At 39.6% G+C, this 25,120-nt stretch overlaps 1 protein-coding gene across 1 annotated transcript in view; it reads right to left on the bottom strand.

Annotated features, from left to right (window-relative positions):
* Positions 1-25,120, bottom strand: part of CHN1 (chimerin 1) — a 109,787-nt gene that overhangs the window by 60,444 nt on the left and 24,223 nt on the right. Inside the window, exons 2-3 of the mRNA XM_026697028.2 lie at positions 8,182-8,220; positions 1,654-1,709 (exon numbers count right to left, since the gene is read on the bottom strand). Coding sequence (XP_026552813.1) covers positions 1,654-1,709; positions 8,182-8,220 — 95 coding nt within the window. The remainder of the gene's footprint in view (positions 1-1,653; positions 1,710-8,181; positions 8,221-25,120) is intronic.

Here is a 25,120-nt window from a genome sequence, read left to right as displayed (position 1 = left end):
CAGGAATTAGAGTGAACAAGATAGTACGTTACATGTGAAGCTTAGTATCTTGCAGAACCAACTGTTATTGCTAATTTGTTCTAATCACTTTTAACCTTTATGGATGGGAATAAATATTTGCTGGAGAAATATTAAAAATGCTTGCAATGCTGGCAGCAACCTGGGCTTTCTTTAAAAGCATGGGGCTATTTCATATTTACTTGTGTTTTATTCTTCATTCTAAAGGCTAAAGGTATATTTGGAAGAACTGCACAAAGAAGCTCCTATTTAATTCAATAAATTAATCCTGTTTGGTATCTAAGTAATATAAGCTACTAAAATTGTAACAGTACTCTGCACCCAGGATTTAAGTTACATTTGAAAGATTAATTTCCCCTTCTCTTGGGTGTATGAAGGAGGCATTGCAATAAAATTATCATTTTCAATACCTATTAATATGAACAGGAGCTGCAGCAGAACAAGTCCAAACATGCTGAAAATTAAAATTGATGTTACTTTTTGATTAAGCTGCTTACTATGCAACAAATTTGTGGGTCAAAACTGGTGTATGGCATCTGACAAAAGGTAAAGTGATAATATTTAGCAGTAAAAGAGGCTGTTGGCTAAACCAACAAGTAGATTTATAATTAACTTTTTTTGCAGTAAATTTAGATCTAATGAGATGAGAGGAAAAATATTATATTCATTCATTGTATAAAGCTGCCCATCTCAAAGAAGTGACTCTGGGCAGCTAACCACAATTAAACAAACATAACAAAAAAACCTCAAAATTAATAAGATACTTATATGAGAATTTTTTAAAAAATCAACACAATAGCAAGCATCATTCTTATTCACTTTTCCATGTATACTGAAGATATCAGAGGAAAAGGACTGGTTTCCGAAAACAAGCAGTCAGGATTAAAAGAAAGATCATTTCCTGCTTCTCTGGCAGCAATCTTATTATGCATCAGTTCCTTAAGGATGATCTTGAGAATGTTCTTTGATATTAGTACTGGTAGTCGTTGACTTACACCAGTTCATTTAGCGACTGTTCAAAGTTACTATGGCACTGAAAAAAGTGACTTATCAACATTTTTCACGCTTAAGACCATTGTAGCATCCCCATGGTCATGTGATCACAATTCAGACTCTTGGCAACTGACTCATCTTTATGACAGTTGCGGTGGTCACGTGATCCCCTTCTGTGACCTTCTTATATGCAAGGTCAACGGGGAAACTAGATTCACTTAAAAACTGTGTTATTAACTCAACAACTGCAGTGATTCACTTAACAACTGTGGCAAGAAAGGTCATAAAAATGGGGCAAATTCACTTAACAAATGTTTCACTTAGCAACAGAAATGTTAGGCTCAATTAGGATCTTAAGTCAAGGACTACCTGTACTCCAGGATGGCAGGTTTATTTAGCTGTAGTACCACTGGTACTCTTCCAAATTACACTGGGCAATCATTATTTCTATTTCTCACAATATGACCAATGTAATGTTACTATGAAGAATTGAAATTAAAGTGGGTACAGGGGAAAATTGGGGAGAAAAAAGATTCAGTCTTTTTAAGATCTGCTAGATCTACACTGCAAACAAACAAACAAACGAATGATGATAACTATCACAGCAATGAGCCTGCAATATCTTATTTTCTTCATACCTACCTCAGATGTGCAGGTAATTCTTCTTGGATGTGGAGCTTCTTGCTGCAGCTGATACACTAAGAAAAGGTAAACAGAGACTTCACTTTACATCTTAACACAGATATGAACTTAAATCAAGCGCTTGTTTTGGGGTAGGGTTCCCTTTTCTTTATTTAATGAAGAAGAATCTTCATTAAGGACACAATAACCAAAGAAGTTGTTCCATGCCATGAGATTTTTAAAGTGATCTGTATAATGAACAGATGGAATTCTGCATCTGTGCAGTACTTTTGCTACAACTTTTTAGAGCTGAACATTTTGTTGGGAACCTTTCCCAGAATTGAATCCCTATTCCCTACTATATAGCACGCATTCCTCTTACTTTTCCCGAGACTAATACTTTGGATATCGCAACACAGAGGTTTGCTCATATTTAGCAGGGAAGCATAGCACAAGTGCACGAAAAATTTTTCAGAGAAAATCTTAGTAATAAGTAACCAGCTTTTCCTCACATTAATGGGAGAGTAAAACATTAGTAGCATGTGGCAGCTTATTGTTAAGAGATGACTAGAGACAGAGTACACTTTCAAATAAAACAAACCCAATGACCATGCGGGAGCTTTATAGAGTTTCCCTCTTAGGGATGCATCAAATGTTACCAATGCCATGGTAGTACGGCTTCAAATTTGTGAAAAAGTATTTCATATCCCACCTGGATAATAAGTATCACCAACTGACAAATGTTGGGAACAGGCCTCTCTTTGTTTGATCTATCATGACGTACAAATAAAACCATTCTGTTCTTTTCAAGTAAAATGTTAAAGTACTCCAGACATGTTCTAACACAAAGGATAAACAGACCTCTTTACATGAAAGCATATAACCTTGACATCAAATCAGATTTGTAGGAGACGTGACAAAACCTGGGGGTGGAGTCAAGAGAGAGATCAGCCTAGAATCCCTATGTAGCCACAAGAGAACTAAGTCCAGCCCCCCCGTAAATTCTGTTAGCCCTTATCTAAACCCAAGCAGGCTATTCTTGTGGCTAGGCATGATTAGCAATAAATCAGTTTAATTAATTATATGGACCTCATCTTTCACACCTCACAATATTCCCTTTCTGAGAGATCATATCAGGGTGAATCATTTGAGAATAAAGTTCCCAATAGCAAATACAAATGCTATTTTTCATGGTACTAAATTAATAATATAAAATGCCAGAGGCTTAAATTCATTTTCAAACTGAGGATGAAGGGAGATAAGTTCAGTTTAGGGGGAAAAAAAGGCTAATATATTGGGAAAATTGGATACCATTAATGAGACCATAATATGTTAGAGTTAAACATGTAACAAAGCCACAGATATACTTTTGGAAACCAATTTAGCAAACATTGAAAAAGAACATCTGAGGACCACCCCAAAACTTCCAGGCTGGCCTGGGCGAGGTGTCTTATTATCCCAGTTCATAATACTTACATTTGAGCTAATCAACCTCACATGATTGTTGTTTTAGGGAAACCAGGAACTTTTAAGAAACTTGTCTTGTCTAAATAAACAACTGCTGTTAAGACACTTTAAAATGGCTCTGATATTCTGTCAGATGACTCCAAGATTGTACATTTCATATTGGATGATGGTGCTTTCTTTTGGTGATGGTGGGGAACACATAGAATTGGAGACTGAGCTAAGATACATATTTTGAAATAAACACACATTGTATCAATTTATTAAATAATAGAATATAACAGAACCATCCTACAATATCTGTATGACCATGGAAAGTCTCAAGAGAATGTCTAATCTCTCCAGAGACCATTGAAAACAACTTGGGCTTCTGGACCCCCGCTGGCCTCACTGGTCTAGTATTCTATCAAGGAGAGATGTGGCTCCCCTCCACTCAGCTAGCAATCTCCCCCCTCTTCACCACCTCTACAGGATGGCTTCAGCCCCGAATCCAAAGGATCAGGGAGCTTCAGAGGTGAGCACAGATCAAAACTGCGCACGATTGCGGATTTCGGTCTGTCGCTGAAGAGACCCAAACTCTTATTCAGTTTCTATATGAACTCCATGGTAAGCAATCTCCTCAATATGAATTTTTTACTTTCCAAAACTTGCTGGAAGACACATTTATGTTCTACTCTATGCAGACAATGCAGCAACTCTTTCAAGAACACCTATAGGTCCTAAAAAAGCACTAAAAGCACTAATACAATATTGGAAGGAAAACCAGCTAGAACTCAGAAAACTACAATCAGGGGATTTGTCAAAAGGCCCAAGAGGATACATCATAGATATTCCTAAGATTGAGCAAGTCTCCTGTTTCAAATAACTGGTAGTAATCCTCCATTCTGCCAGCAGTAGGGGACCCAATGGGGACTGTGTTGCTGAAAATACAGAGGAAATAATTTGGCATCCTTAAATTCCTCGACAAGAGGTGGCCACTATATACCCATAGTACTGAAATTATTCTAAACCAAGCCAATAATACAACTTCTTTATGGTGCCCACTGGGCCCCTTGTCTAATTTTGCACCATCAGACTTTTTCAATCCAATTTTTTAAGATTGGCCCTTCAAATCCTGAAATGTGTCTTTCATGCCGCCCAGGGACTAGATATAGGCCTCATTAAAATTGAGGCTAGAGTATGGATGATCATACTCAACTATTGGCTCAACTATCCTTTCCCCCACCCTTGTCTTTGTCCCACAAATTATGAGGGATGATTTTCAGGATGCATAGAAAAAGACAGTAACAACATCTCATCCTTGGGGCTTCTCTCCTGGTCTTCTATTCAGCACGAGATATGAGTAGGCTAAAGCACTTATTTAACAGCAGGCAGTGGACATGCAGTGCCAGTAGGATTTAGCAGATAGTGCCCTATCTTTATTGCCAGTGAATCCAACAGGCATTCTGCCTCCCCTATGACATACTTAACCAAACTCAAGGTACCTAACCACAGGAGGACCTTTATTTTGGCATAATGTCCATGCCCTCCTTTTGGGTATCCTTGAAGGTTGATATAGGAAGATTCCACACCCAATGAAACAATGCCCTTATTTCTAGACAGAAACAACAGAACATGTGTTTCTCCAGCACCCGTATTAAGAGACACTCATACTAGGCTCATCTCACCATTATTACATAAATATCCAGGGCACACTGAATAATTATACACGTCCCTGCTGTTTTCAGATACCAGCCCTGGTATAACATACAGTGCTGCCAGGTTCTGCACAACAGGCTTAAAATCCATCAGGTGAAGGCCTGGGCCATAAACTAGTTTTAATGAGCATCTAGTTCATTATTCCAGAGTGCTCTGTACTATGATAGATTTAGTTTGCCACAATATGTGTTATATCTTTCAGGTTTTTATAATTATTCTGATGCTTTCTAATTGACTGTACCAACCTTCCTTGGGCTGATCTTTGACTATAATAAAGATTTGAGTTGACTTGACTCGAGTTAGTATGATTGTGTTCTTTACAAAGGAGGAAAGAAAATCCATTCTTTGGTTCTTATTGACTTCTTAGAACCTGCTCTGAACAGATTAGTTGTATAACCACAAATCTTTACAAATGTAAGAGAACTGGAAATAGTCACACACAAAGGAATAGCATCTTTTAGCTGCCAGCAAGATGTCATGATAATAAAAACCGAACATCCTTAGAGTATAGGTGGTATATAGCCTAACATGAACATACATGCTTTGCAAAAGGTTATTTTTCAGCCATTTATTATTCTTATTTGCAACTGGAGACAGCAGGCATGAATTTCTAGGTGACAACTGCAGGATGTGTGACTGTTGTGATTAATGAGCTTTAATATAAGCGACACAATGAGTGCCAATTTTTATCCTTTAATCATCGTTTTGAAGACAAAAGCCTGCTTCAAGTCACTTTGTGTGTTAATGGTTTTATATTAAATAACTGGCTTGGCATATGACAAGTGACTGATCGAGTAAGTTATGACTTAAATCTGCACACTGGGGCTCTTAAGTTCTGAAGCAGACAAAGGTTCTGACAATAGCAATTATAAAAGAGCAGCTGTGGGCAGAAGATTTTTAAAAGTATGTCTGTTCCTTTGAGACTCCAGCAAAAGGAAACCAGGCGCAAATGAAATGAAATGAAGGTTGGCATTGTATAAATGTCACTGCAGAACTGACATAACTCGAGTTTAATTCAACTCTGATAGATAGATCTTAGGATTTTGGTACTTGGTTGAAACAAATACCCTAGAATGAAAAAACCAAAAATGCACTGCCAACCGCATCTACTTCTTCAAACAAAATAGATGCATCCTTGGTTACAAAACTACCATTTCTCAGTTAATAAGAATAACTTTGCTTTCATTTTCAATTGTTCTGAGTTCTGCCTTCATGTAACTATAAGAACCTGGGTTATGTAGCACAGTTTCTGAGGCTTTTTCTTTTTCACACGTCTTGATATTATCAGAGCATAGTCTTCCTCTTCCAAGCTCCCTCCCTCCCACCCCCACTTTTCTCTTTATTTCTATTACCTCAGGCAAAGTAATAATACAAATTAGTTTGGGCTAATATTCACATACAACAAATAATACCACTATATAAAAAACTGCATACAGTGGAACCTCGGGTCGCGACCTTAATCCGCTCCAGGACTATGGTCGCAACCCGATTTAGTCGTGACTGGAAGCACTACTGACTGCACATATGTGGACAAAAATTTGTGCGGACTGGGCAGAAGGGGAAATTGGCGCGGAAAGGGAATCTACCGTGGCTGAGTTTGTTCGCCACCTGATTTTTGAATTGTGACCCGATTCAAAAATCGGGTGGATTTTTTAGTTGGCACCCATTTTGGTCACAAACAGAAGTGTTTGCAACCCAGGGTTCCACTGTATTTAGTAGCATCCTTCCCCACAAGTTCCGCCAAGAAGGGAGACTTATAGAGCAAGGAGAGGCAAGGTAAATATAGGGCCTTCATGGACAGGGCAGTGAGTAAACACAATTTCAGTCCACATATTTAAATATATGTTTGGGGTAAACTGAGCTTCTCACAAGTTCATTATTTTGCATCAACTAAGGGAGCTAAACCTTGTGCGCAATAAAAGGGAAAAAAGAATTTGATTTACCCCAGAGGCTTTCACAACAGTATATTCAACCAAACCTTTGTTATTTGGATTCTTTGGTCCAGATGCAACTGCTGCTTCTGAGGTTCTACAAAGAATTTCTGAAATAATTATTAGAGGTCCTTACCCGGTAACCTAGTTGTATGAAAGAATCTCACAAGTTACCTACCTGACCATGGTAATGAATTTAAGGACCCTGTTCTGATAAATCAAGGGAGAATTGAACAGCTTCAAACTGATCCTCTTAAAGTGAGGTTAATACAATCACAAAATAATTTTGGTGCACACCTTAAGGATAGTTCAGTTATTTATAACAACTCTACTGTTGGATATGTAATTCAGGAATTGATCGTGCACCCACATGTGGTCTTAATTACATTTAATGTTCTATAATTGCATTTGGAGATGAGGTCAATAAGTTTGTTGATATGATTCTGGTTACATATGTACCCACTACACAGAAGGATTGTCAGTTGTCTGACCCCGGGATTAACTAATAACTATTATACAATAAAGAAAACTATACCTGCACTTGTTTTGCAGCAATGAATTGTTAATATTGTTAATATTATTTTTTTAAATAAATGGCAAGGAAAAAGATTTTCAAACGATGTATGTCATTTTCTTTGAAACATATTTCCCAGGCTCTTTTCTTTTCCTCTTACAAAAAAATGCATTCACATTGGTTCATATCATGTTAGATGATCTACATAATGAAATAAATGAAACATGCATTAAAATTTGATGATATTTGTCCACACTGATCTGTTATATATCGCTAGGACCTACAAGAAGCAGCAGTAACATATGGCGGCAAAGAAATGCAAAAATTAAGGAAAACCAAAAAATCCAATTATTTTTTTCATAGAACCATATGTGCAAAAAGGTATTACAGATAGTCCTTGATTTACAACAGTTCACTTAGTGACCACTTGAAATTACAAAGGCATTGAAAAAAAATGACTTATGACTATTTTTCACACTTACGACCATTGCAGCATCTCCATGGTCACATGATTTACATTCAGATGCTTGACAACTGACTTACATTTATGACAGCTGCAGTGTCCTGGGATCATGTGATCACCTTCTGACAAACAAAGCCAATGGGGAAACTAGATTCACTTAATAACTGTGCTACTAACTTAACATGTGGCAAGAAAAGTTGTAAAACTCACTTAACAAATTTCTCACTTAGAGACATAAATGTTGGGCACAATTGTGGTTGTAAGTTGAGGACTACCTATATATTCAAAGAAATGCACATGAACAATTGAGAGAGGCTTGAAAAAGTGTTACAAGTTCAGGTGGAAACTGGATGAAACAAACTTAGGTTTGATACATGAGAAATAGAGTTTAAAAAAAAGCTAACCCACCCATTCCCCATACCATGAATGGTAGATTTATGAATGGGGTAGACAGTGATAATATCTAATCAAATACTCACAGTAAGATTTCCAAACTGGTGGCCTGTATTCATCAGTATCTGGGGAGAAAAAAAACAGAGGAAAGCAGACAATTTGTATAAAATGTGAAACAGAATGAAAATCAGCATTCAGCAGATTTATATGTAGAATAAACATTTAGATTCATTTAAGCAGCTTCATTTTTAAAACTGATTATGTAAAGTCATCCATTTTGCCCATTTAAAGAAAAAATTTAAATCTAAGACTTCAAATGGGAAAAGAAAAAAAAGGGAAACTATCATTATAACAGTATTATGGCAGGGATTTTTCCAGGGAGTCACCAGGAATCAACACTGACTGGAAGGCACAACAATAAATTTAACAATAAAAGATTTTTTTTTTAAATGCAGCATTTACATTATTCACACATACAGTACATAGGTTGAAATAAATGCAACATTAGACAACTTGAATGTTTCTTTCACACCTAAATCGGAAACACTCATAATACTTTTCTCTTACATGCTATTAGAAAATGTTTTACTTTGTGTGTGTGTGTGTGTGTGTTTCTCAACATTTTATTAAATTATATAATAAAATGGAAAAATGCAAAATGTTTTACTGAATGGAATTGTAACAGATTTTGTTCAGCCACTTTGCCAGTTACCTTTACAAGTGACATTACTTACTGATGCAATCAGTCCTTTACAACGAGGGTCCTCAAACACTACCACCACCACCCCAGGGTCCATGGACTAGCACCAGTTGGCGGCATGCCGGAAATCCGTCCATGTGAACAAGCAAAGCTTCATCTGCAGGATGCAGGCAGCATGCAAAACCACCCCACCTCCACTCCATGGAAAAACCTGTCTCCATAGAACCAGTCCCTGGTGCCCAAAAGGTTGGGGACCGCGACTTCACAACCACCCGTTCAGCAATCATTTAAAGTTAAGATTAGCACTGAACAAGTAGTACTTATGACCAGTGTTTGAAGCTGCAGCCACCTTAGTATCCTCACAGTCACAAGACTTCAATCTGGATGCTTGGTTAACCAAATCCAAGTTATGACATTGGAGCATCCCACAATTGTCTGATACTATTTGTTGCCAGTTTCCAACAAGCAAAGTCAATGGATAAACCATTGAAGGGAAGTGGCAAATAGTGACTATGTCACGGTACACTTAACAACGGCCCAGAACTTGCTAAAGAATGGTAATAGGAAATGCTAATCTGCTGATATTGAGCATGGCGGTCATATAGCGCTGCATTTTTCAACCACATTGCTCAGCTTTGGAAATTCTGGTTCCAATTTCTGACATTAATTGAGGAATACCTGTCCCTTCAACTATGGCCCTACACATAGCTTCTTTTATGAAGGTGATTAAAAGTCCCTTGATCACATTCAGACCCTCACCAATTCATACTAATATATGCAATATATTATAGTACATTCCTGCCCATCCATTGTTTCATTATGTTTTCTTAGTCTCTGCCTCCCAGTAGTAGAATGGCACAAGATGATGCATAGATGGCAGCAAAGTGTTAAGAGGTTTCCTGAACGATTTTATTGTCTTCCAGCAATCATGCTGATTTTTACAGCACAACTATGGTGCCCATAATATATGTTATGAACGGTATAAATATACCTATTATTGGAAGATGACTGAGCTTTTTTAACCTATTAAGCCAAACAGCCAGGGTCTATTTCAGAGGACTGTCTATCCAATCTTTGCTTGGAAACCCTCAGTGGGTGTTTCGGTGATTAAGCATAGAATTCTTTATTGGCCAAGTGTGATTGGACACACAAGGAATTTGTCTTGGTGCAAATGCTCTCACTGTACATAAAAGAAAAGATACATTCATCAAGAGTCAAGAATCATAAGGTACAACACTTAATAATAGTCATAGGGTACACTAAGCAATCAAATCATACTAGGAAACAGTCAATATAGATTGTAAGGATATAAGCGACAAAGTTACAGTCATACAGTCACAAGTGGGGGGGATGGGTGATAAGGAGTGATGAGAAGATTAATAGTAATAGTAGTGCAGACTCTGTAAATAGTTGGACAGTGTTGAGGGAATTATTTGTTTAGCAGAGTGATGGTGCTGGGGAAAAAATATCCTTGCGTCTAGTTGTTCTGGTGTGCAGTGCTCTATAGCATCATTTTGAGGGAAGGAGTTGAAACAGTTTATGTCCGGGATATGGGGGGGGGGGTCTATAAATATTTTCACAGCCCTCAATTTTTGACTCGTGCAGTATACAGGTCCTCGACTGAAGGCAGGTTGGTAGTAATTGTTTTTTTTCTGCAGTCCTAATTATCATCTGAAGTCTGTGTCTGTCCTGTTGGGTTGCAGAACCAAACCAGATAGTTATAGAGGTGGAAATGATAACTCAGTAATTCCTCTGTAGAACTATATCAGCAGCTCCTTGGGCAGTTTGAGCTTTCTGAGTTGGCGCAGAAAGAACATTCTTTGTTGTGCTTTTTTGATGATGTTTTTGATGTTAGGTGTCCATTTTAGGTCTTGAGATATGATAGAACCTAGAAATTTGAAGGTTTCTATAGTTGATACTGTGTTGTCTAGTATTGTAAGAGGTGGTAGTTTGGGAGGCTTTCTCCTAAAGTCTACCACCATTTCTACGATTTCGAGTGTGTTCAGTTCCAGATTGTTCTGGTTATACCAAGAGGCAAGTTGTACAACCTCCCATCTGTATGCGGATTCATCATTGTCTTGAATGAGACCAATCACTGTTGTATCATCTGCAAACGTCAGTATTTTAATAGATGGATCATTTGAGATGCAGTTATTGGTATATAGGGAGAAGTGGAGAAAGCACACAGCCCGTGTGTGTGTGTGTGTGTGTGCTAATTATACAGGTATCAGATGTGATTCTGCCTAACTTCATCTGCTGCTTCCTGTCTGTTAGGAAGCTTATGATCCACTTACAAGTGTGTTCAGGTACTGCTAGTTGGTTTAGTTTAGTTAGAAGAATGTCTGGAATGATGGTATTGAATGCTGAACTGAAGTCTATAAAGAGGACCTTTGGGTAGGTATTTGGAGATTCAAGGTGTTGTAGGATGTAGTGCAGAGCCATATTAAGAACCCAAAACCTCAGGAGGCAAGCTACTCCCTTGCTTAATAGCTGTCACAGTTAGGAAATTATATTTTGCGATGTTTTACAGAGGCCTCTTTAAGGTTTCCACTCACTGGTTCCTGTCTTATTGTTGAAAATGGGCGTTGGTAGAAGTTACCGTGAACGCCCTTTCTATCTATGCTGCGAGAGAGCCCAGGATGGGTTGACTCCTTCCTATGATGTCATTTAGCTGAGTCTGTACTAAGATATAAAAGCCAGCCCCTGGAAGATATTTGACAGACTGAAAGGTGTCTCTGAAAGCCCAAAATAAATACAGAAAGCCCAAAATAAATACAGAAATATGTCTCACCCTCTCCGGACGAATCAAGGGAGGGGCTGGGCTCTCTCGCAGCATGGATAGAAAGGGCGTTCACGGTAACTTCTACCAACGCCCATTCTCCTCCATGCTGCATCGAGAGCCCAGGATGGGACATACCAAAGCTTGCATGTCCACGGGCAGGTCCACGTCTGGCTCATCACACCGACTGGGGAACCACTCGTTGAAGCACCTGTCTGCTGAAGGCTGCAGTCACCGAGGCAAAAGCATCCAGACGGTAGTGTCTGATGAAAGGAGACGGGGATGTCCACGTGGCCGCATGAAAAATCTCCTCCAAGGATGCTTGGGTTGCCCAGGCAGCAGAAGTGGCTGCGCTTCTGGTAGAGTGCGCCGTCAGACCTCGGGGAACCGGAAGGGCCGCAGCTTTGTAGGCCTGCTCAATGCAAGATCTGACCCACCTGCTAATAGTAGAAGAGGCCTTGTGCCCCAAGTGAGAAGGGAAAAAGGAAACAAACATGGCTTTAGACTTCCTGAAGGAGGAAGTGTGCTTAATGTATATTCTAAGAGCCCTTCTTACATCTAGCGTGTGCCACTGCCATTCTAAGTCATGGTGCGGGAGAGGACAGAAGTCAGGCAAAACAATGTCCTGGAACCTGTGAAACCAGGTGTTAACCTTTGGAATAAATGAGGGGTCCAGACGAAGAACAACCCTATCATTGTGAAAGGAACAAAGGTCCTCTCTGATGGAAAGAGCAGCAAGCTCGGAAACCCTCCTGGCAGAAGTGATGGTAACAAGGAACATTACCTTCAGAGTCAGGAAACAGAGAGACACTGTTCTAAGGGGTTCAAAGGGGGGCTTTGTAAGGGCATTAAGGACCAAATGAAGGTCCCAGGAAGGATACCTGTGAACCACCAGAGGGTGCAGGTTGGAAGCCCCTTTCAAAAACCTCCTGACTGAAGTGTGATGGGATAAGGAAGGAAGCGAACCCCATGAAAGGACTGAGGAGAGGGCCGCAACCTGCCTGTGTAAGGTGTTGGGGGCCAAACCTTTCTCCAGACCATGCTGAAGGAAGCTAAGAACTTCTGCCAACTGGGCTGAAGCAGGAGAAAGACCCTTCCTGAGGCACCATTGGGAAAAAGCCTTCCAGGTGGCATCATAGATGTGCCTTGTAGTAGGTTTGCAAGAAGCCAGGAGAGTGAGGATGACCCTTTCTGGAAGATCAGCCTCCTCTAGCCACTGCCGCTCAAGTGCCACACGGTCAGCTTGAACCACTGGGGCTCTGGGTGGAGCAGGGCCTCCTGGTGAAGGGAGATTAGATGGGCAGGGATCCTCCAAGGAGAAGCCACCGATAGGTTGACCAGGTCTGCAAACCAGGGCCTCCTTGGCCAATAGGGTGCCATGAGGAGCTCCTCACATTCCTCCAACCTCTTCCAAATTACTGCCGTAATGATGGGAAGCGGGGGAAAGGCGTAGAGGAGACCCTTGGGCCATCTGCACCGAAGAGCATTGGTCCCCTCCGCTCCCTGGCAAGGAAACCTGGTGAAGAATCTGGTGACTTGGGCATTTTGAGCAGTGGAGAAAAGATCCACTTCCAGTGTTCTGAATCTGAGGGAAAGATTCCTGAATAGAGATGGAGGAATGGACCATTCTGCCTGGTCGACTAGGCTCCTGCTGAGCCAGTTGGCCTGGGAGTTGCTGACCCTGGAGATGTGGTCCGCCGAGATCGATAACAGGTGTTTCTCTGCCCATAACCCCAACCATAGAGCCTCTCTCATGAGGGCTTTGGACCTCATCCTCCCTTGCCAGTTGACATGAGCCTTTGTGGCCGTGTTGTCCATAAGGACTAGAACATGAGAGCCGGTCACTGATTGCGTGAAATGCTTGAGAGCCAGAAAAATGGCTCTGAGCTCTAGCCAATTTATGGGAAGGGTCTGTTCGGATCTGGACCAAACGCCCTGAGCTATCTGGCCCTGCATATGGGAACCCCAACCCAGGAGGCTGGCATTGGTGGTTATCACTAGCCTGTCTGGGTCCTTGAACAGGAGTCCCCTCCCGATTGACAGGGAACACCACCAATTGAGAGATCTCCGATTTGTGACGGGAGTGAGACCTTGATGGATGAGTGGCTGGTTCCTGCTCGTTGGTAGGGAAGCAGGAACCATTGGAGGGCTCAGGAGTGGAGCCGAGCCCACGGGACGATGCCAATACAGGAAACCATCTCCCCCAGAAGTTTGGACAGCAGTGACAGGGGGATAATTTGATGTTGCTGGGTTTGGCTGATGATCTCTGCAAGGCTCTTTCCACGAGCTGGGGACAGGAAAACCAGGCACGACATGGTATCGATGACTGCTCCCAAGTGTTGCAATTTGGCTGTAGGAGAGAGCTGGCTCTTTTTCATGTTGATGGAAAATCTGTGGCTCTGGAGACATGACAGGGTAATTTGCAGATCCCGATGGGCCACAAGGATGGAAGAGGAAAGAATCAAAATGTCATCCAAGTAGCATTGGATCCTCACTGGAACAGAACGCAAAGATGCCACCAATGCTGCCAGAAACTTTGTGAAGACCCTTGGAGCCGATGAGAGGCTGAAGGGAAGTGCTCGATACTGGTAATGGATATTCTGATAACAGAAACGGAGAAACTGGTGATGATGAGGCCAAATTGGGAGGTGGAGATAAGCCTTGGTGAGATCAGTGGAAGAGAGGAGGTCGCCCTCCTGAATGCTCTCTAAAATAGAACGCAGAGTCTGCATTTTAAATCGCCTGTATTTTACAAATAGGTTGAGAAATTTTAGATCAAGTATGGCTCGCCACCCCCCTGAGGCTTTGGGAAAGATGAAAAGGCGAGAGTAAAGTCCATGTCCACGTTGAGACGGGGGAACAGGTTGAATAGCCCTGATTTCAAGAAGGTGCTGAATGGCCTGATTCATGAGGTCTTACCTGGAAATGTCCCGAGACACAGGACAGATCAAAAATTTTGGGGGTGGGGTGGGGTTAGGAAGTCCAATTGTAACCCTGACCTAATAGTACTTAGCACCCAGGCGTCCGTTGTTGACTCCTCCCATTTGGAGGCAAAGAAGGCTAGGCGACCTCCGATGGGTGGGGAGAATGAGGGATTACTTAGAGCGATGGAAGGAACGACCCCCCCACCCCAAAGGGCTGTTTACCAGTAGAAGGTTGTTGCCTGCCAGATGTTTCTGCCCGTTGGTCTTGGTGTTGGGAGTACGGCCTGTGAGAGCGGAGGAGGCGAGATGAGGTCTCCGCTCAGAAGGCAGGAGGGCGATAAGGAGCTGGGCGATAGTCGGCTTTCTTCCCAGAGGAAGAGAGAATTTTACGTTTATCTCTGGTATCGATGAGATAAGGTTCCAGAGCATCACCAAAAAGCTTATAGCCTGCGAATGGAACTGAAGCCAGCTTCCATTTTTGGCGTGACTCTGCCTGCCAATTTCGGAGCCATAAAAGTCTTCTTGCTGCTACAGAAGATGCCATGGCCTTGGATGCAAATTTGGTGGAATTGAGAGTGGCATCCGCAGTGAATTCCGCTGCTGCAATAATCTTATTAAGGTCTTGGTGAGACCGAAGGTCAGAAGCAGGCAATCTATTCTGGAGTTGGCGCAGCCACCATATGGATGCCCTGGTGAAGAAGGATGCTGCTGTTGAAGCTCGAACAGCCCATGCAGCAGCCTGGTGATTGCGCTTAAGGGTCTGTTCGGAACCTTTATCATCCGTTTCAGGATATCTTCTGGCTCCGTGGGAGTGCCAGAAGATGAGAACGAGGCCAGAACCAGAATGTCAACAGAAGGCACTGCCAGGGCATTGTCCAGAGCTGCACCGACATTGTAGAAATGCTTACCTAGAGAAGATGGGTGAGGACCTGCTGAAGGAGAAGCACGACCACGTCCAGGAACAAAATGGGAGAAGGCAAAACCTCTGCATGCACTACAGGCTTGGAGAAGAGCTAATCCCCTTAGCTAGAGGGATTTCCTTGTGGCTCGGGAGCCACTTCCTCTGGTGACAGCTTGGCAGTGACCAAAGCCTTGCTGAGTAATGGCCTGAAGAGAGTAGGTTTGAAGACCAATGCAGAAGATGTCTGCTCTGGGCGAGAATCCTCTTCCTCTGAAAGATTTTGGTCAAAAATCTCACCCTCTTCACACTCTGAATGAGAAGAGTAACTGTGCTCAGATGGTGAAGGCCTTCCTTCCTCATCAACCTCCCCCCATTCTAGTAGAGAAGAATGGACCCTGAGGTCCTGAGGCCTGTTGTAAATCAGGATGATGAGGCAAGGAACTTATAGATTGGGAAGGGGGAAGGGCCTGAACCCTTTCCAGAGATTGAAGCCTTCAGCCTTGCTTGAAGCCTTCAGCCAATCCCTGCCTAATGGCTGATGAGACTACATCTTGGATACCCCTTGGTCAATGCTCAAAGGTAGGGGCAAAAAGCCGAAGGCCCGCTGCTGTGGGAGTGAAGGTGGCTTCAGGCCTAGATTGAGGAGAGGTTCGAGGCCTGGGGAGAGGGGGAGGAGCATAGGGCACAGAAGCCTGTTGGAAATAAGGCCCACATCTGCTTAAATCCTGAGGATCTGACTGTACAGCAAGAGCCTCAGGAGACCAGGATGGAGGATGGAAAGGCTCATAGATAACTTCTCCTCCCCTGGGAGGGCTTGGTTGGGGCCCATGAGTATCACCTGAAACATGCTGTAGTTGCACTCCCTTCTGTTGAATAGTTCTGTTAAACTGCCTCTCTAGAGCTGCATGTCTGCGCTTCTCTGCCCTCAACTGAGCCTGAGTTGCCTTCTTAGGGGCTAGAGGCTTACCTTTGATTTTTGCAGCCACCTCCCTCTGGACTGATTGGGTGCGTTGCCTACGTCTTTTTCTCCTATTGGGCTTAAGAGACTGTTCCACTGGCGGGGGGGGGGGGGAGCTCTGCCTGAGCCTTATCTTGCTCCATTTGTAAAATAAAGGCTCTTGCATTGGAAAGAAGCTGTTTAGAAATTTTTCTATTAAGCTCCTTAGGGTATAAATGGCCCCCGGGCTTACAAAATGGTCGCTCACCTCGTGGTAGAAGGCTTGAGTCCAAGATGGCCTCTGACTACAGGAAAACAGGCTCCAAGATTGAAGAATCGCTCCTTAGGCTATACAGAGCCCCGAGCGAAGTCAGCAAGGGAAAAACACAGCAGCCAGCTACACGATCAGCTGGCTGGAGATCTTATCAGTTTGCCGATCGTGTTTACGATCGCTCCAAACTGCAGGCATGGGGGAGGTCTACAGACATTGCCCAGCTTGCCTGCACAGAGCTCTGTGATGCTGCTCCCAACGTTGCAGGGCTCTCCTGAAAGAGCAGCTGCCCAGATCCCTGGGAGCTGCTTGAAGAGAGGAAAAAAGTACTGAAGATCGCTGGTGATTGCTATCTAACAGAAGCTTTCAGAGACACAGCTACTGACTGAAAGGAGCTGAGTCAAAAGCTGGGGTCTCTCCCGGGGGCTGGCTTTTATATCTTAGTACAGACTCAGCTATGACATCATAGGAAGGAGTCAACCCATCCTGGGCTCTCGATACAGCATGGAGGAGAATTTTGTAAATTCACATCCTCTTCCCTTCAAGTATTGGAGGGCTACTGTCCAGTTTCCCCTTTGCCTTCTTTTCTTAGGTTATCCTTCTTCTGAAGATTTAGCCTCCAAGAACTAGCCATTTTTGCCATTCTTCCCTGCATTCTTAGTTCCTCAGCATTCTTCTTATACTGGGGTAACCAAAACAGAACTGGATCTTAAGTGTTGACTACCTGATAGAAGTCCCTAGTAGACTGACCCTTCCTGGCCTGGACTGTGACTTTTACTCTCTAGAAACTCAATATCTGGAGCAACTTGTCAATTACTTCTGTATGCATTTCTCTGGCTCTATGTAAGTGCTCTATGTTTTTACTTTTTTAATCCATAATTTAGCCTAACATAGGATGCTGTTCATCTTTGATATGTATTCCCTTATTTCAAGGAAAAAAATCTGTTGGTCACAGGATCAGATCATACACACTATTCACCACTCACTAATTGCAGTAATATATGTTGTTTAATATGTAGAAAGTACCGCTGCAGATATTTTATGATTGGCATATTCATTTGATATCAAATGCAATATTTTTCAATGGGATACTCTTCATTCTATTGCTAGATTTACACAATACACTATACCTAGTAACTTGACTAGCACTGATGATGTTCCCTAGTTTGGGTAATGAAACATCTGCAAGAAAACAACCAAACTCAGAGAGCACCAAGGACCCCTCATTTCAACCTTGAGCTACAAATATTCTCCTTTATTGGTAGAGTTTGCCAAGTTTCAGTTTGGTGTGTTGTATGAATCCAGCTGGTGTAGTTGATTAATGATGAATTAGTGTAATTTTTACTATCTGGGACATTCTGATCATGGTTAAACTAACCATTCTTTTGGACAATGTGTGAATCTAACCCAAAGGTCATCAAGAAAAATGTCTGCACATGTCAACCAAGCTTTGTATTTAATGAAATTTGAATGGTTACTAATTAAGCTTCCAAAGATAACAGTTTTGCAGAATATTCCTCTTTACCAGTAACATGTATACTGAAATTCATTTTCAGGTATATTATTGTAGGTGGAGAGAGCCATGTGTTCATCTGAATAAATATACAGTAAAATTACAAATAGTTTTTGCCTGGACTGGTTACACTCTAGATGCATCTTCATTAAAAGAAATGAAGATGACTTGACTGAAAAACAAGACTATTTTTCACTAAAGTCAAAACATCTTGATTAAATCTCAACAAGGAAATGTGGAAACTTTGCATATAATGTAATATTTAAAATTCAGCTACTGGAAGCCATAATTTATGCTATGCAGGTGTTCAGGAATGTTTTGTTTTATAATATTGCCTGTATACTTTACTGCCTTACTGTTGTATATGTAACCTTGGGCCATCCATATTAAGGAGCAAAATACCAAACATTATCTAGTAAACATATATCAATGACAGCTAAGTGAAAAAGCTGCATTGGATTGCTTTTACACTGTCTTCTACAGGATTATTGTTTACAGTATAACAATACAATTTTTATTTTATTTTAAGTTCTACTCTGATGCAAAGCAAAAGCTGAAAGGTAAGATTGGGTGCCAGGACCTTGTTCTCGGCCCAATTTTTTGCTCCTTAACTAAAAACAATGAAGCCCCAGCAAAACTATGGAGAAGAAAAATCCCTATTGTACCAGATCTGAAGAAACAGTGTTACTTTTTGTGTGGTAGTAATGAAAACAGCAAAGGCGACAAGACCATTTGGTCATCATGGAACACTGTAAATCAGGGGTGTCAAACTCACAGCCCATGGGCCAGATACGTCACGTGTTGGCCACGCCCACCCCGTTTTCATCTCAGGTGTTTCCCTGTGATCCTGAAAAGAAATGGATAGCTGATAAGGGGATTTCTGAAGCCTAAAATCAATGTACAGATACTGTTTAAAAGACTTTCGGACAACAATTTTTATTTCTTTATTTCTATATTAAAAGAAGTAATCACTAACAAAATGTCAGGAAATTTTTTTTCAGGTGGCAAAAAAGATATTTAGGCATTACCAAATTTATTCATTTGCACGTAGACTTACATATTTATATACTGCCCCATAATACTTTACAGCACTCTCTGAACGATTTGCAATGTCAGCTTATTTCCCCCAACAATCTGGGTCCTCATTTTACTGACCTTGGAAGGATGGAAGGCTGAGTCAACCTTGAGCCTGTCAGGATCGTACTCCAGGCTGTGGGCAGAGTCAGCCTGCAATACTGCATTTGATTCACTAGGGCTCTAACTATGCAATAATATAGAATTCCTTCCTTCCTTCCTTCCTTCCTTCCTTCCTTCCTTCCTTCCTTCCTGCCTGCCTGCCTGCCTGCCTGCCTGCCAGCCAGTGCAAGCACCCTCTGCTTGCATGAGTGGAGTTTCATGCATGTATGCACTCCTGCCTGCCACTCGAAAAGTGGAGCTTCACGCACATGCTTGGCCATTTCTCCCAGGACTCAGTTTTGAACAGGCTGCAGCTAGGTAATGGGCCACAATCCGGGAGTTGGGGAATGCTGTAAAGTTGTATAGGCTTGGCTACACTTTTACTGGTTAGAGTATAAAGTAGACCCACCATCTCTTCTATTTTTTCCTAGGTGATTAAAAATAAAGACGTCTCTTTAGAATATATTTAAATTTAAAACAATAATAAATGCTAATTACAGAAAGAAAGCAACTTGAGGGTACAACATTTTAAGGCACTGAAATATAATATCAAATATTTTCTCCTACATTCTATCCACCAGAACTGAATCCTCTCTCAAGGCATTTAACAATTAAAATGCAATTCCAGCTAAATAGTAATTAAAACCAAAATTAATCAGTATTGAGCATAGATTTAGAACTCAGGGGATTCTATTTACAGTAGGAGTACAAACTGGATTCAGGAGTACAAGCTAATTATCTTAAAAGATACAACAAAAGGTTCTAGACTAGAATTTACATATTAACATATTTATTGTAAATGAAAGAACCAGATTATTTCTTGTCGAATATACAAAATAATTTTGTAGCAAAGTTATATAATGTTCTATTGTCCTCACAAATAGTCAGTTTGGTATACCGGTTAAGGCACCAGGCTAGAACTGTGAGACCATGAATTCAATCCTGCTTGAGAGGTGAAGCCAATTGAGTGCCCTTGGGCCAGAAATGGCAAACCACTTCTGAATTCTTGTCATGAAAACTTCAAGGACTTGTCTAGGCAGTCACCTGGGGGTCAACACTGACTCAAGGAACAAGTTTAAAAAAAATTAAACATTTTTGCACTCTTTACCTAATAATAAGTCAATACTATTTCAAATGAAGCCCTAGTCTTGGTGATGTCAAATCCATGCAGTTTTCTTGGAAAACATACAGAAGGGACTTGCCACCACCTTCTTCCAAGATATATTTTCAATTTCCTATTCTAGCCTATGGCCCTAGGATTTCCCAGTAGCTTCCCATCCAATTACTATTACAGTCCAATTATTGTAAATTCCAATTACAGCAGTTAGCTTGAAAAATAATAAAACCATGTCACTCAGGTGCTGGCACTTGCTCAGGCCACAAAAAGCGATCTAGTCAGACTTATTAAAATGTCTCTGCCACCTTTGCACGTTGGAGATTATCCAAATGATTAATTACACTAAGAAGAGCAAATTGTGTGGCCTGAATGACAAACAAAAATCATGACTCATGCATGCACGCACATATAAATACACACATACATTCTAAGCTGATAAGTAAAATTTAATGTCTATATATCAGCAAGTTATTCATAAGTTGCAAATAAAGTAATATCCCTGAAACCATAAATACATATTTTCAATGTTAAAGAACAGCAAGAAGAATGCAGACAATCTATTTCCTTTGTCCAGCTAAGAATTTTCAGACAGCAGATATCTGAATATATCAAATTAATACATATGACTTCTCAGAGTATCTTATAAAAATCATGCATTTAAATGTTGTCTTATTATTCTCATGGCATTTCCAATAATGTAATTTAATCATTTCTTTTTTGTACAAATGTAATGGAATTCAGTAAGTCCGAAACAGTATTTTTACAGAAAAAGCCATAGACTAAGAACAATTGAAATTTATGATTCAGAATTTTTAAAGTCTCCCATTGTCTAGACATAATGGAGATCTTCAATTGCTTACTCCATCCAGTCTTTGAAATTGCAAATCGATTTATTGATACCAAGTATATAACACTGTGAGATGTTTAGTCTCATAAGATAATACTGCTAATAATTTTAAGTACCTCCGAATCTAAAAAATCCCACTGTCAATAGATGGTATAAATTGTCTGTAGGCAGCAAAAGGACAAATATGTTTGACATTTAATAAATATTCATAATTGCCCTTCAGTTAATTAGTATAAAGTAAAAAAAAATTCAGAATCCATTAAAATCTTGCATATAACTGCTTTTTAAAGACCAGTTCTAAGGTCTATTATTACACCATAACTTCAATTTACCAAGGAAAAAAAAGATTGAAATGATTTTTCAGAAACTGTATCGTATAAAATTCAAATTAGTGTAATTATGAAATGAGTTATATCTAATCTATTATATCCTGATCCTCAATAGACTAGTTAGCTGAATATGCAAAGGTATAACTCTTTCAAAAGGTCCTAGAACAGAATTTATAATGAATGAAGCAATCCAAAATTTGGTATTAGAAGTACCAAAATTAAAATTGTACAATTCAGAATTTGAAAAAAACATTCTTGTCTTCAATTCTGACATAGACCAATTAACAGAGAGTCCTGCAATTTATCCAAACACATTTAAAAAGTGCATTAAGGTCAACATTAAAGTATGGACTTCTGGTTTGTTTGTCGTTAGAGTCGGAGTGGAATCCACAATTGTGCATGGTTTCACTCCGAGCTCACTTGCTGGGGGTGTGTGTGTCCCGATTGAGACTGGAACCACCCTGGAGGGATGGTGAAGAAAGGGGGAATCACTTGGAGGGTTGAGGGGAGCCGCAACTCCCCTCCCTGACAAAAAAAATCTCCTTCCAAAGGCAGGGTGCAGCGGTGGTCTAAAATGGCCACCATGAAGACGAAGAGCAGTCTGGGAAACTAAGATTGTGCTGGAGCGGAGAAGCAGCAAGCGGAATGTGAACCAGGCAAAATACATGGACTTTAAGGTACCCCGGTATTAAGGAATAAAGGACTATTTTGGAAGAAAGTGTGTGGAGTAGGCGACCAGAGAGAGTGAAGGGAAAATTGGACTTTATAAAATTGGTTTGAATCATTGTAAAGGATTAATCTAGAGGAGAAAATTCAGAGAAAAATATTTGAACACAAAAGGCCTGGCTATTAAATTGGATAACTAATGGACTTTTGGCAATAAAAAGGCATAAATAAATGATGGAATTGAATGTGTTGAAAAGAAATAATTGCTAATAATTGAAATTAGTGAACTTAATAAAAGTATTATAACTAAAAAAAAAAAGAAAGTGAAAGGAAAGAACCTGATGGTACAGGAAAAATTTCAGTAACTCTGAAAAGTGCCTGGTCTTTTTGACAAATTGGATTTTGGAACTTGAAAGAAAATTAAAGAAACTCCATTATAATAAAATAAAAACTCTGGAAAGTGATATCAGAATATTATAAGGGGGAAGATATTTGAAAATATTGTTTTAGAACCACCCAGTGACTTTGGGAAATAGCTGGGAAAGACCAACTAGAAGACCTAGAAACAAAGATTTATGGATACTGACTGTTGAAAATAAATTTAAAAGATACTGTCTGAAATAATACATTGGACTTTTGGATTGGATACATTAATTAAAAGAAAAAAGGTGTAGACACAATGGAGGAACTATTTGCTGAAATAAGACTGGATTTGCAAGATATAAAGGAAATGATGAAAGTGAAACTTGAAATGCGCAACAATATATTACAGAAACTAGATATGGTGACTCAGCTTGCAGAAAGAACAAAGAGAACCAGAAGGGGAGGAGTCAAACAAAGAGGAAGCCAGTTTTGAAGATCAAGTGGAGCAACAATCATTCAAGAATGAGGGAAAAGGAATTAAAATTAAAAAACTGTGGTCTGATGTGATAACAAAGGGGGGACTGGTTCGGAAAATGAAAAAAAAAATGGAAGGGAAAAAAAGCAGAAGAGGGAAATACAAAAGAAAGATTGAAAGAGGGAGGGAGATAAACTAAATAATTCGAATGAGAAATGGAGGGGAATAATAATGGGAAAAAAGGGAATTAAGAGAAAAGATCTGTAAATAAAGAAAAATAGGAAGGAAACAAGAATGAAAAGGAATTACATTGTTAAGAGAGATAACAGGTAAAAAAAGGATAGGGAAGGAGATTCTGCAAGGTAATATGTTGTGATGTATGCTTATAAGTATTGAAAATAGACAGGGTTTTAACTGATATGGTTTTTTCTTTAGCTATTTTATTCTTTTTTATTAAAGGATTATCGCTACACTAGATATGGAATTCAATGAAATAAATATGGAACAGGAATTTATAATAAGAATACCATATATTAATTGATGATTAGTGATGTATAAAAATATAAGAATTATTATGGAAAGATTAATATCAGTTGAGAAAATGTTATGCAGAATCTGATATAAAATATGTGTATGTATGATATGTAGTAAATAGGGAGATATTGTTATTAAAGTAGAGTGAAGGGGGATTGCTCAAATTATTAACCAAAGGGGATAATTTTAAGAATTAATAGAATAAGGATTGATAAAATTGCAAATGTGACAGATAAAAGCAATATGGGAAATGAATACAGAAGTGAGATAAGAATCTTAGATTACACTGAAAAAATAAGATATGAGAATATTCCAAGAAAAATGAAATAAGTTATAAGATGAACTGAGATTGGATGAAATAAGTTTAATGAATTTAATATTAATAAGGAATAATGTGATATGAAACTGAATAAGTAAAATGAATAAGTAATTATGGTCATGTTTGTATTGAGATGCTTGCCAAATGAGAATTTTTATTCAAAAAATAAAAAATAAGAGAGGAAAGTGAATAATGAAATTATTAGGTATGTTTAAATGATATGGTGGTTGGCTCTAGGAGAGAGTATTGAAATGTTGAAGCAATGAAGGATTATGATTTGTGAATATGTATATTAAGAGATATGATTGGTATTATCAATTTTGGTTATACTAAATTGTATGATATATTGATGCCACACTGTTTATGTATTGTTGTGTATGTGTAGATTGAAATAAAAAAAACCTTGATTTTAAAAAAAGGTCAACATTAAATAGTTCAGAAATAAACAATACAATATCAATTAACACACACTCTTACATTCTCATGACTTGTTAGAAAAAAAATTAAAAATATTAAGCAGAATCATTTCTGTTTCATTTAGTTCTGTGTTTGTGTCTATATGCAATGTATGTAGGTGTGTATGTTTGTATTGTGCATATATGATTAGCCAATCTTAGTCACATATGTATTAATCTACTTTGAATTGAATATTTCTGGTGAAAATTCATAAGCTTGGAAGACGACAAACGCCATCTTGTGGAATTTTAAGTCTACAGTGATGTCTGAGTGATACTAACTTCTTGTATGGAAATTCAGCATTTCTTATATTCTTCTCACTTAAGGAAATTATCTGGAGTTGTATCAGGAGACAAGAGAAAATTCACTGAGCATAAGCAAAAATGAGCACTGAGATTTCCTCCAACCTGTCACTCAAAGAGAGAAAATAAAATCTTCCTGCAAACATCAGGTAGCAAAATATGAGTAATTTTATGTCTTTCATTATAGTTCTCCAATATACGGTATAAATGGGAAAATATTGGCTAGGGGACAACTGGATTCAGTTACCAGAAAAATCACTTTGGGGTTTTGGCTAAGTAATTCTTAAACTAAGCTACCTATTGCCCCAGGATTGATAAAAAGTTTAAATATTTTAAGCACTTTGAAAGGAATTGGGGAAATAAAATGTTACTGTTCTTCGCATATTTTGCATGAAGCTCATGGCCTTTATCTGGAC

Source organism: Pseudonaja textilis, chromosome 1, assembly GCF_049901715.1.
Source record: "Pseudonaja textilis isolate UNSWEBS1 chromosome 1, rPseTex1.2, whole genome shotgun sequence".
Taxonomy (NCBI): domain Eukaryota; kingdom Metazoa; phylum Chordata; class Lepidosauria; order Squamata; family Elapidae; genus Pseudonaja; species Pseudonaja textilis.
The sequence above is the reverse complement of the archived record's forward strand: the minus strand, read 5'-3'. Positions and strand labels throughout refer to the sequence as shown.